This window comes from Apodemus sylvaticus, chromosome 4 (genome assembly GCF_947179515.1).
Source record: "Apodemus sylvaticus chromosome 4, mApoSyl1.1, whole genome shotgun sequence".
NCBI lineage: Eukaryota > Metazoa > Chordata > Mammalia > Rodentia > Muridae > Apodemus > Apodemus sylvaticus.
This window is the reverse complement of record NC_067475.1, coordinates 77884272-77896119: the sequence shown is the minus strand read 5'-3', so window position 1 is coordinate 77896119 and position 11848 is coordinate 77884272. Positions and strand designations below refer to the sequence as shown.

The window sequence follows — 11848 nt, the reverse complement described above, 5'->3', positions numbered from 1 at the left end:
GGACTGTTAGAACGTTTTATATCTTGGTTCTTGGGGAGGTGAGATTGGGAACAGAGGGACCAGTGACAGGATCTCTGGCCACGGCCACAGCAGTTCCAAGGGCCCCACTGCTTCTACAGTCTGACTGTAGTGGGTGGGGTGGGGTGCCAGCGGGTTGGGCACTCCAGCTGAGTCCTCAGCACTGTCCCTGCTTCAGAACTTCCCTTTCCCACCTGAGCCCACTCTCGTTTTGTGTTCCCAGTCTGGGGGTGTGGAGGCAGAGGCTTATTGGATTTCATGAGAAAGCAGCGCTCGAGACTCAGACACCTCTGCTGCCAGTCTTGCTGCCATTTCTCTCCCACAAGCCTCGGCTTTTCTGCACGTATATGTGCCCTTGGAAAGGGAGTTGCAGCTGGGACCACGACACATTCAGGTGTACCTTTTAACTTTGTGGATGGCATTGAAAGTCTCCCTCTTAAATTTTAAGGAAACCCAGCTCTTAGTAACTAACTTCAGAACTCCTGGAAGACCTGTCTTTGGTCTTTCAACAGTGACACCATACCCAAAGACATTGAGTGTAAATTCCCTCATAATCCTTTAGACAGATGGGTCAACTGAGGTCAGAAGACCCAGTGACATGTTTTGGGGCACAGAACTTAAGTCCAGGACTTCATGTGTTCTCATTCACTCCCTGTTTAAATGTAAACTGAGAACTGTTTAGTTCAGGGAACTGAGCAGTTTTAAAGGCTCAGCTCAAGCTGTCCTGAAGTCTCAGTGCCTCTGTCCTCTGGTAGCCACTGGGTCCAAATCTGAGGAGTGGAGTATTCCAGTTTCTGGGGGTGTAGCCAGCTCTGTGGGCTAGAAGTGTTGCTCAGGATAACGTAGCATGTCCAAGTGGATTCAGTTGATCCCTGGCCCTCAGACTTAAAAGATAGTAGATGGTTTCCTTAAAGCCTAGGTGAAGGCCCAAAGAAGCTCACCCACAAATCCACTCTGATCACGGGATCTGAGACAGATCAGGCCCGTGCTGTGGGAGTCTGCCAGCATACTGCAGAACCCAGACTGCCGAGAAGCCACGCCCATCCTTCCCTGGTGGTTCCTTAGCGAGGCTCTGCCCCGGAGCTCCCTTCTGGGTCTAGCCACCTGACCATTTCTTTTGCATCTAATAAGGGGAGCAGATAGCACTGCCTGGGCAGTCCACACTGCCGTTCCCCCTGGCTGGCTACTGCTTTACCTCCCTCGAGTGGGGACTCTCCAGCATTCTCCCCTTCTCTATCTGCCAATCTGATGTGCAAGGGTTAGTCCCCTTACCCCAAACACAACCAAGTAACACAACATATTTGGAAACAATTTTAAGAGAAATAAGTCCAGCTATTGGGGAGTAAATTGGGGGGAAGGGTGGACCATGGAAACTGTTCCAGGAATGGAGACAAGGACGTGCTGAGGGCAGTGCACTGAAGGTGAATGGGTGAGGTGTCCCCAAAGTGTTCCCTGCAGTTCCCAACGTGCTAGTCCTTTGGAAAGCATGTGACCAGCACACTGGCAGGCTTCTCACACATGATGGGATAAGTATTAGAAAGTGACACTTGTCCTGACCAGGTGGTGAGTGGGAAGCTGGCCAGTGAGGTGAGGCTCGACAGCCCCTTCTGCCTAGAAGCAGAAAGCAGAAGGTGACAACAGGAAGACCTGTTCACTCTTCGTGGGGAACAATTGAAATAAGGCTCTAAAGGGCTTTGCTTTCCTCCCTAGGAAGTCTCCTGCCTGCCCAAAGGCCATGGAGACAGACAAGGGACAGGTGCCACGGGAAGACATACATGCTCGCTCTGCTGCTGCTCCTGGTCTCAAGAGCTTCCCTGCAGGGCTCTGGGAGAAAGTCCTTTCCTTCTTCAATCTTCCCCAGAAAGAACCATCTGGAGGGTCCTGTGTCCCATTTGTTCTCAGCTTTCCACACTCTTGGCGCCAGCTGCTCCAGACTTGCAGGTCTCCACAGAGGCAGGGAACCTATGCCCCCCCCCCTCCGCCCAGGCAAAGGCAGCTGCCAGGTTCCAGGAGCTTAGTCACTGATTCAAGTCCCCAACACCTTTTGTCACTACCACTCCCATGCCACCCTGTCCCAGGTTCCCAACCAGGCTCACCAAGCCAGGTACCTGATTCTCTCTAGAGACAGCTCCACATAGGAGGAGGCATGGATAGAGACAGAGGCCCCAAAGTGGTAGGGACTGAGTTTCCCCCAAAACCTCCCAGTGTCCTCCTTTAGGGGGTCACACTGTCCAGCATATGATAGCCTCCTACCAACCCTCCTCCTCCACTACAGCCTTCCTCCAAAATCCACACGAAAAATGACAAGAGCAGCACTGTCCCACGGTCCTCCACACAAGGGGGGGGGGAACGACGGGACGGGGGGACTTTCACCCAGCACAGCCCTGTCTACCTCTATTCCCAGAGTGTAATGCTGGAAGCAGGTACTAAGATGGGCACTGTTTGCCTGATATGTTCAACAGGACATGGAAAGGAGTTGGATAAACTGTTCACTGATCTTTCCAGTCCTGGCTGGTGACTAATTTGGACAACAGCCAGTTACAGGAGGTAGTAAAGTCAAGAGTGGTCCTAGCAGTACCTGGTGGGGTCTCATAGAGGCTGGAAAACCAACACTGGTGCTGCCCTCCAGAGGGGCAATTCCTAGCTAGGTGCTGCTTATGACTTGAGGGTGCTTTCTCTGGGGCTGGATGTTTATGAGCGTCGGACGGAGGGAGGTCTTACACAGGCAACCTTTAATTCCCTGTTCTAGTAGGAGGTCTGTCTCTCCAGTCACCAAGCAGAGATGCCCATGAGTTTATCTGACAGCTGGAGAATGTGCTGAGGCACTGTTCAGATGTCTGTCATTTATGTCCTTTAAGCAGTCCATGGCCTTGGGGCAAGGCCGAAGGGAACCACCTCCCTGGCCTGTTCTTATCTGTAACACGGCTCCCACTAGAATCCAGCACTGTAAATATTCTTCTGAGACTGTGAGCCTAAACTTCTCACCTAGCTCATGACCTTCAAAGGTTCCCCCAACACCTCAGCTTTCCCAAGTGAGAAAGGAAAGAGAGGAAAATTTAGGAGTACAGAAAACTCTGCACTGGCAGAAGGGAAGCTGGAGCTGGCTTCTGAACCCTCTGAGGCACCGGCTGTGAGGCCGCAGTGAAGCTTCCTAGGAGACTGTAGGAGCTCTCAAGAGGACGCCCTAAAACTGTGAGTCCTCCCAGACCAGTGCTGTCCACCTAAGTGGGCGGGTGTCAACCACTAGCCACACCCTCCGCCTTCTATCTCAGACAACAGCACTGTCAGCCCGGCTGCAGTCTCGAGCCCCTCATCCTACCCCCTCTTCTCCTGTCACTTGGAGACCATAGATAACTCTGAGCCTTTCTTGGCTCCTCCTCCAGCACCCTCATCAGAAGAGGTGGCTCTGAGATCTCCGGCCTCTACATACCAGCCTTGGCCCCCATCATTAGCACTACTGCCTGAAGAAGCTCAGAAGGGGAAGGGCAATGCTTGAACACGAGGCAGCTGGTGCAGCCTCCAGCCTGGAGGGCTATGTGTGAATGGAGGTGTGAAGCAGGCTTCAGTGGAGTGGGGACAGATCCATCTTCCACCCAGTACTACTGAACCCCAGGGGCTACGAGGCGAGGAGCTACAAATGAGTGCGGCCTCACTTGGAGCTGGGAGCTGAGTGGTCAGGGTGGAGGAAGGTAGTGGCAGTGTAGTTCTGGAAGAGAGGCTGCAGGAACATGCCGATGGTCCCAAAGACACAGACAAAGACAAAGATCCAGAGGAACAGGCGGTCGATCACCATGGCAACGTATTTCCAGTCCTCCCTCACCTGGACGGAGGAAATGAAGGTGACCCAGATATCAGTGTCGTGGTGTGAAAGTCCTACCCCCATGCACACACCTCACTTCTCTCCCTCAGCAAACCTAGAACAACTTTTCACAGCTCTGATCCTGCCTACTCTAAAGTCCCTAGTGTTCCCACTGCCCCTAGGGCCCACCCAAACCTACCCATAACAAACAGGAGTCTACTTCCGACTGCCTCCCACACCCTAAAATTCAGACTTGGTAAGAACTCCAGCATGTCTTCTTAGTTCTCTCACTTCCTTAAAAAACAAAAACAAACCCAAAAACCTTGGTAAACTCCTACACATATTTCAAAGCCTTAACTTCCTAATTACCTATTCACCAAACAAGTAATGGCTTCCCCGCTCCCTTTGTTCCCTGGCACTAGCCATCTCAGGGAACCATATTGTTTCAATCTGTATGTCGGGCCTTCCACCAAAGTTCAAACTCCTTCATGAGAGGGAGCCTGCTAGCCTCTGGGACAGGGCTCAGTAACAGAGCTGCTGTCTCTGGGGCTCCGCTTCTAGTGTAGCTTGGGACCCTGCAGCACCCTCACCCCCGCACAGAGCCCAGAAGATGCAAGTGGAGCCCAAGTGTCCAAACACCAGCCCACAAGGCGAGGGCGCTCCATGGGGTTTGAGAACCAGCTCTAGGGTCGCAGGAAAAGCCACTTCTCTTCCAGACTGAGTCCTGTCTTGTGTGTTCCTCTGGGGCCCAGCCAGCTCACAGGACACAGGCTAGGGAGCAGGCAAGTGTGCAGTTCGTGTCGCTGTGAGTCAAACAGTCACTCACTGAAGTTGGGCCTGCCACAGACCTGGCATCCTGCAAGGCTCGGAGACACAACCAAGTGAAGAACCCTACAGTTTTCAGTCTCTTCCAGGAGACTGGGACAATAAACCAGGGATTGATTATACACCAAGGGGATGGAAGACCCAGATGGAGAAACAGAAGGAAGTCAGGAGCAGAGTGGCCTAGAAAAGCCTCTTCCAGCAGATGACACTCACCGCAAGCTCTGCTGGGTAGGAAGGAAACCTTATTTCAGGTCCACACTGAAGACATGGTCGGGCAAGGCCAGCAGAACAGTAGCCCGGCCCCGCCCCACCCGGCCCTTTAAACTGTCCCAGGAGAGGGAGAGAAGGCTGAGGGAGTGGACCAATGAGGCTTGGCCGCTCGATGCACCTTGGGCTCCTAGGTCTAGTGATGGTGCTCCTCGGAAGGATGCTACTGGGAAAGCTTGGGTGTGGACTGTATGGTGCTAAAAGCATTGATGCCGTTTCCAGAATTTGGTCTGTGAAGCCTGGCACGTCACTGTTACTTTGGCTGGCTGTCCATAGCAGTTGGAACTTGGGGCCTTTCACACACTCACCCTGCATCTACCACTGAGCCACACTCCCAGGCCTGAACCTGAGGCACGCAGGAGAGCATCTCTGGTCTTAGGGAGTGTTTGGGATTCAAGGGTCCATGTTTACGTTTAAGGACCAGAGCCAAATAACAACGATAATAGGTTTTTGGTTTTGTTTTGGGGGTGGGGGAGGAAAGCGTGATATCAGCTTGGTGAGATGTAGCATCACCGCGGGAACAGCCGTCTACGGGGCTCTTTCTAGACTGGATCAATTGAGGCCGGCAGCACTCATTCTGTGCGCTAGGGTCCCAGACAGAAGGGGAAACAAAAGTGTTTGTTGAACTCAGTATTCCCCTCTCCCTGCTTCCAGGCTGCCGCAGGACCAGCCCCTCCTGCTACCTCCCTCCCCACCTTGGGCTGTGACCTCAAACTTCAAGGCCGCCAAAAGCCTGCTTCCCTGTGTCTGCTTTCCTCCAGAGGACTTTGTCACCACAAAAAGAATAACTAAAACAAAGGTTGTTCCTGTGGAGGGACCCAGATGCCAAGGCTCGAGGGAAGGAAAGGGCTTGGCTTGCTAGAGATAACTGAGTGATGAGCTGGTGACCCAAGCAAGGCACCGAGTCACCAGCCTGAGGGCGTGGGCGATTTAACTGCGCCAAAGGAAGCTGCATGGTTGGGAGATTCTCCCCTGGTCCACACAGAGCTGACAGGAGCCCAAGGACCAGGGTGTTAGCGTGAAGGTGACAGAAAAAGGACCATGCAGGAAATCAGTCCTCTTGGAGGTGGTGATCCCAGGAGAGGACTTCTGACAACTTCAGTGGCGGGCACTAAGGGAGAGAGTAGAGGGATCACCAGGCTTCCGTCTGAACTGCTTAGCCATGGCGATGCCATTTATAGCAAGGCTGGGAGCTGGGGCAAGTTAGGGCCAGGCTGGGTGCAGATCAAGCATCAGTTTTGGATGTGTTGAGTTCTAGATGCCTCTGAAGCATCCAAGTCAGTCACTGCAGCTTCAGCATCTGGCTTGAAATGCAGGCTACATGGTGGGCTGCTCGGAGGTGGAGGCCAGTGGTCCAGCGGCACCCAGTTAGCCCGGCAGCCTGCCTCCAGGCTCCTGCCTCTGGGCTCAGCCTCTCTCCCTCCCTCTGAACTGTAAGATGCTCCCTCTCCCATGCTTGTCCACTGTCGGGGAAGAAGATGTCTGAACTCAGCTCCCAGCACAAACCCGGAGCCTGCTCTTTGTTCTTCCCCAGCCGGGATGGCAGAGTCCCAAAGGACACCTTGCTGGTCACCATGGCAACAGCTGAGTCTGGCTTAGAACCAGTCAGGTACCTGAACGCTGATCTCAGGGAAGGCCAGATGGTACCCAAAATGGGGGGCAGGATGTTAACCCGTCACACCTTCCCCCAACTCCTGGCTTAGTCTCAAGGAATCTCCTTCTGGGAAGACTGCAGACAAGGCCAGAAGCCGGGTGTGCAGAGAGGGCGAGGGTGTCTAGGGAGCCCTGGCCTCCATCCACCCCATTTCTATAAATATTTTATTAGACTCTTTCAAGGCCCAGGACAGTAGAAATGGGATATTGATTTTATTCTACTCTCTGCTGGGACCAGCCCCGTAGAACCTCTAAGCTTTCCTTTCCCTATCTGTCATCATCCCTGTCCTCAGTGCTGCCTGCTCTGTGGCCCACAAGGGCTCTTCTCCATTTGCACTAAGAGCAGCAACACATTAACAACTTGGAAGTGTTCATGTGAGCTAACTCAGTGACACCCTCAGACCCCAAAGAACTTCTTCCTGCCCTAAGGTTCCTAGTCACCTCCCTCACACTAACGATGCCTTGACTGACACACCTCGCCCTGAGTACTAGTCCTCTGGGGCTACAAGGTCATCTGGTACAGACTCCAGCACAGGCAAGCCCATTTGGAAGCCTGCCCTGCTGAGGCCACCTCAGTCATGTTGCTTCTCCCAGGTACCCTTGATTTGTGACCCTAAGTGACACCTACTCCCCCCACACGGGGGCCTCTGCTCCCGACACGCCTGTCTCACACCTGGTACTCACACTCTGGTCGTCATCCTCACTTCGCATATGGTCCGCAATGAAGCGTACTCCGTCCACTGCTCCCCGGAGGCCACAGCTGCATGGGCCCACCGAGCGCCCCTGGCCGGCTGCAGTGGGCTCAGCCCGGAAAGCCCCAGCCAAGCCCTGCCCTGATGCGGGGTTGACAAAGCAGGTACAAGGGTCAGCTGTAGGGCCTTCCCGGAAGAATACCGCGCCTGCGCCCTCACGCTCCCGCTGGCGCCTCCGCAAGCGCAGGCGCTGCCGTGCACAGCGGTGGCGTGGCTGCTGCAGGAAGAGCAGGGTGGGCAGCTTCTCTAGGAAGACCACCTTGACCCAGGGTGCCATGGTGTGCGTGGTAGGCGAGCGGTGGTGCACGTTGAGCACACACACACTAGTGACGATAGAGAAGGTGACCAGCACCATAGTGAACATCAGATACTTTCCCACCAGCGGTACGTCGAGGGAGGTGGGAGGCACGATCTTGGAGATGAGCAGCAGGAACACGGTGAGCGCCAGCAGCACAGAGATGCAGAGGGTCATCTTTTCACCACAGTCTGAGGGCAGGTAGAAGACCAGGATGGCCAGCGAGGTGATGAGCACGCAGGGGATGATGAGGTTGATGGTGTAGAAGAGCGGTTTGCGACGGATGATGAAGTCATAGGTGATGTCCACGTAGGTGGAGTCATCTGGGTTCTCGTTGCGTCGGCCCGGCAGTGCGATGATGTCCCACTCCCCACTGGGTGTGAAGTCGTCCAGGCTGGCCACATCGCTTTTGAGCACTAGGTCGATCTCAGTGCGGTCATAGGTCCATGAGCGGAACTTCATGGTGCAGTTCTGCTGGTCAAATGGGAAGTGCTTCACCTCAATCTTGCATGCACTCTTGTAGATGGCAGGTGGTAGCCAAAAGATGCTGCCATCGTAGGAGACCACAGCATTGGAATAGAAGGAGACTTCATACATGCCGTCAGCACTGCCAAGGAATGGGGCAGTCAGCCCTGACCTGAGTGTCTGAATCCTACTCATCAACCCGGGAGGAAGGGCCCAGGCTGGAGGTGACCATCTAATACACTGAGATTGCCCAGAAATGGAGATAGGGTGGGAATAAGCACGGGCTGGTGGTAAGAATGGGTCTCCTCCTGTTGAGGAGGCAGGCACAGCCATCCAGTGGTTGAAGAGAGTGATTGGGGGAGGGACACATCTGCACTTGTCCCACATCATATAAGCTGATTAGGCCTCATGGGGGTAAGGAGGGGAGGGAGCTGGAGAGGCCAGGGCAAGGAGCCCCACGCAATGAAGGGCAGAAGCCATCAGCTGAGAGCTTTGTGCCTTAAAGGGGAGAAGATTCACTGAAGGGAGCAGAACAAAATGTAGGTGAAACTAGGGCCATGAGTTCTTTGTCACCACCCAGGCTTCCAGAAGTTCTCATTCTTAGACCAAGTTAGGCGCTGAGAACTGTCCATCTTTAATATCCTTACCTCCCCACCCACACACACACAATCTATGTAGCTGGGAGGAGCCCGTCAAGGTCCAAGTCACCATGACCGTCTACACTGTATCCCACTAGCTGGGTCTGTCTGTGTGGATGACGCCTGCCTACCACCTGCTAAGGGAAAGCCCCTCCATCTCACAAGAGCGTGCTTATCATGTATCCCCACCAGCCATGATCTCATCCCCTCCCAAGCACACGTCTGGTCTGCCCTAACCTTCATCACTCCAGGGTCACCTACTTGTTGTATAGAACCACATCTGGGAGCCAGATGTGCTTGGAAGGGAGCCGGACTTTCTTCATATTGTCGAACTCCTCAGGCTTCCATGTGAGGCGGTAATCTTCCCACTCCTGGGAAAGGGAGAGCAAGGCAGCACTAACCTCCAGCCCCAAGAGGGGCCCAAGGTCAAAGGAAGGGACAAAGGACACCTCACGTGGCTTCCTTCTGTGCACAGTGACCTCTCTGCTCAGACACAGGTCACATGATGATACTTCTTCATTTTATTTGCCCAGCTAAGCCAGGACTTAATGTCTACAGATGTGAAGGTGAGTCTTGGGAGTGCCTAGCATGTTTAAAACCAGAGTTGAGCAGCTATGCTAGTGAATAGCATTAACCCCAGCGCTAGTGAGGCAGAGACAGGATAGATAGCTCCACAAAGTGAGATCTAGGCCAGCAGGACTACACACTGAAATCAGACTCTAAATGAACTGATTAATTACAGTGATGGTGAGTGGCCCGAACAGGATTCTAATCCAATTATTCAGGGCTCCTCTCAGGAGATGAGAAGAGGGAAGGGAGGGAGGGGCTGTGGGTAGGAAAGAGCACTGACCTGGGTCAGCCAGACGTTGGTGGTCATGATCTGCTCCCGCTCGTGCTGCAGGGAAACAGAGCAGCTGCTGAAAAGATGCCCCAACCCAAGTCCTCAGACCTGCCACCACCCTATTGAGGTCTCTTCCACCCTGGAAGCGCCTAAGGAAACTTGGGTATTAAACCTTTCTGGCTGGGCTGACTTTCGTAACTAGAACTTTCAAGGCCCACACTCACCACACTGATGAGCTGGGCCAATGATACCATGAGCTGTACAGTCACCAGCTGAGAGCCGTTGGTAGCCGGACGGATGAGCTTGTTATAGCGGGAGGGGTCCAGCAGATGCTCCACTAGACGCTCCTCTGTGTCGGTACCCAAAACCCCTGGGCAAGGAAAGGCAGAAAGTGAGTGGACAGAGGGCTCAGAAAGGCCCAGCTCCTCAGGGAGTGGGGCAAGTGATCAGTTAGCTCAGCCTGGACGCCATAGCCCCTTACGGTCCTGTGCTTTAAGGATATTGCAAATTTTTCAATTATGCCACAGAACCACACAGTTAGCAGATTGTCTTTCATAGATAAGTCCCTCCCTGAGACCACACCATGAGTCCAAACAGCTCCAGAGAGACAGCATTCTGCAAGGATTAATGTGGACTTGTTTTCCCCAAAAGGTGTCAGAGAGACAAGGCTTGAAGTTCTGCCCCCGTGGGTTGAAAGAGAATATTGGGGCTGCCTGACGTGTGGGTGCAGGCGTCTGCCCTCTTGTGTGGCCATTCTGTTGTGCATAGCCTTGTTCTGGCCCCCTCCTCCTCTCTCCTCTTCCACACCTCTACACAAAGCCCTGTCTTCTGGACACCCCACAGAGTGCTTCAGTCTAGCATTTTCTACTCTTCCAAGTTTCCTGCTCACCCCTCTCCCCTTCCTGTCTTGTCCCTCTCTGTGGGGTGACCCAAAATCAGAACCTTAATGAAGTGAGTGGGAAACGATGGGGGAGCCAGGAGCTTACAGGAAGGTTAACACCTCTAACACCCAGGTCATAGAGTCAGGCGTTAACTCAGCCTCTTGTCATCCCAGAAGCCTCTTCTTCCTTCCTCTTTGTGTTCATTTGCTTTCTCTCTGCAATGGTCAGGTTTCCACCTCTCCCAGGCCTCTCCCTGCGCCTGCGCCTGGGTCTTCCTTCCAGATCAGTTTTCCAGCGGTTCCCCGCCGACCCTGGAGTCTCTCTCCCCATCCCCCAGCAGGCTCCTCCACCGCTAGAGAATCCCTCGTTTCGCCTTTGTCCTAACAAGGGTGACAGAGCTTGTTGTCCTAAGCTAAGGCAGTGGAACCTGGCCGGCCAGTTCTTACCTGAGCACAGCCAAAGGAGGCCGAAGCTGAAGAGCAGCGCCATAGAGTTGGGGCGCCGGGCCATGCTGCCAGCATAGCGCGGGGGCTCGCCGACACCGGGGCTGCGGGCGGAGCGCTGTCCGTGGTGCTGAAGCCGCGCAGCCGCCTGCACCCCGGTGAGGCTCCGGGCCTCCAGGGCTGAAGTGCCCACTGCGCGGCAGTTCCTGGAGCGAGGGGGAGGTCCCGGCTCCTTGCTGCCGGTCCAGGCTGCTCTTCTAGGGAACACAACTGGGACTGCGAGGGGAGGAGTCTCCGCCCCGGAGGCGGAAGCGCGGGATCCCAGGGAAAAAAAAGGTGGTCCCTGTGAGGGGACCTTTGACTGGGCCTGCCTAGGTGGGGTGTGCGTGAGGCGGAAAGCGACCGACTACTCCGAGTACAAATGCCCCAAAATTGGGGCACGACGTGGAGAGGTTTGAGCAAGACTGGGAGGGTTGCAAGTGGGAGAGAGGCAAGTAGGTCAGGGCGCTCTGGGCATGGGGTGGGTTGGGGGCGTTTCTGTCTTCCTCTATATTCTTAGCCAAACTAATGAGTCTAGTCTTCTGGAAAGCTAAGGGTTCGGCGGAGAATATGAATGTTAGGACCTTGGACAAAGAAGCAAGCAGCAGGGTGCTGTCTAATTTCGAAAAGCAAATTTCTCTGGAGTTTTGGAATAGGGTCCTTTCACCTGCCCCTTTCTCTGCTTCCATAAGCTCCGACAAGGCCAAGATCTTGCCATCCTCCTGGGGAATCTAAGCTAGATAGGTCTAGACCTCCTGACAAGATGGTAGACTTGAAAGTTCTGAGATCTGCATAAGCAACCAATATCAATGGTTCCTTCCACGCTGTGTTCTGGGGAGATCAGGAGACCATTTCACAGAGAAAAAAATGAAGCTAACACAAAGAGAGCAAAGATGAGAGAGGTGTCAAAACTCAATGACATCTTTGATCTT

General features: G+C 54.0%; 1 protein-coding gene across 1 annotated transcript; it reads right to left on the bottom strand.

Moving 5' to 3' along the window:
• Window positions 1-3667: 3667 nt before the first annotated feature.
• On the bottom strand, window positions 3668-10944 carry Chrnb2 (cholinergic receptor nicotinic beta 2 subunit). Its single transcript, XM_052180003.1, has 6 exons — window positions 10881-10944; window positions 9778-9923; window positions 9563-9607; window positions 8974-9083; window positions 7247-8216; window positions 3668-3838 (listed from the first exon to the last, which is right to left on the bottom strand). The coding sequence occupies exons 1-6, from the start codon at window positions 10942-10944 to the stop codon at window positions 3668-3670; spliced, it is 1506 nt and encodes a 501-aa protein (XP_052035963.1).
• Between the last annotated feature and the right edge of the window lie 904 nt (window positions 10945-11848).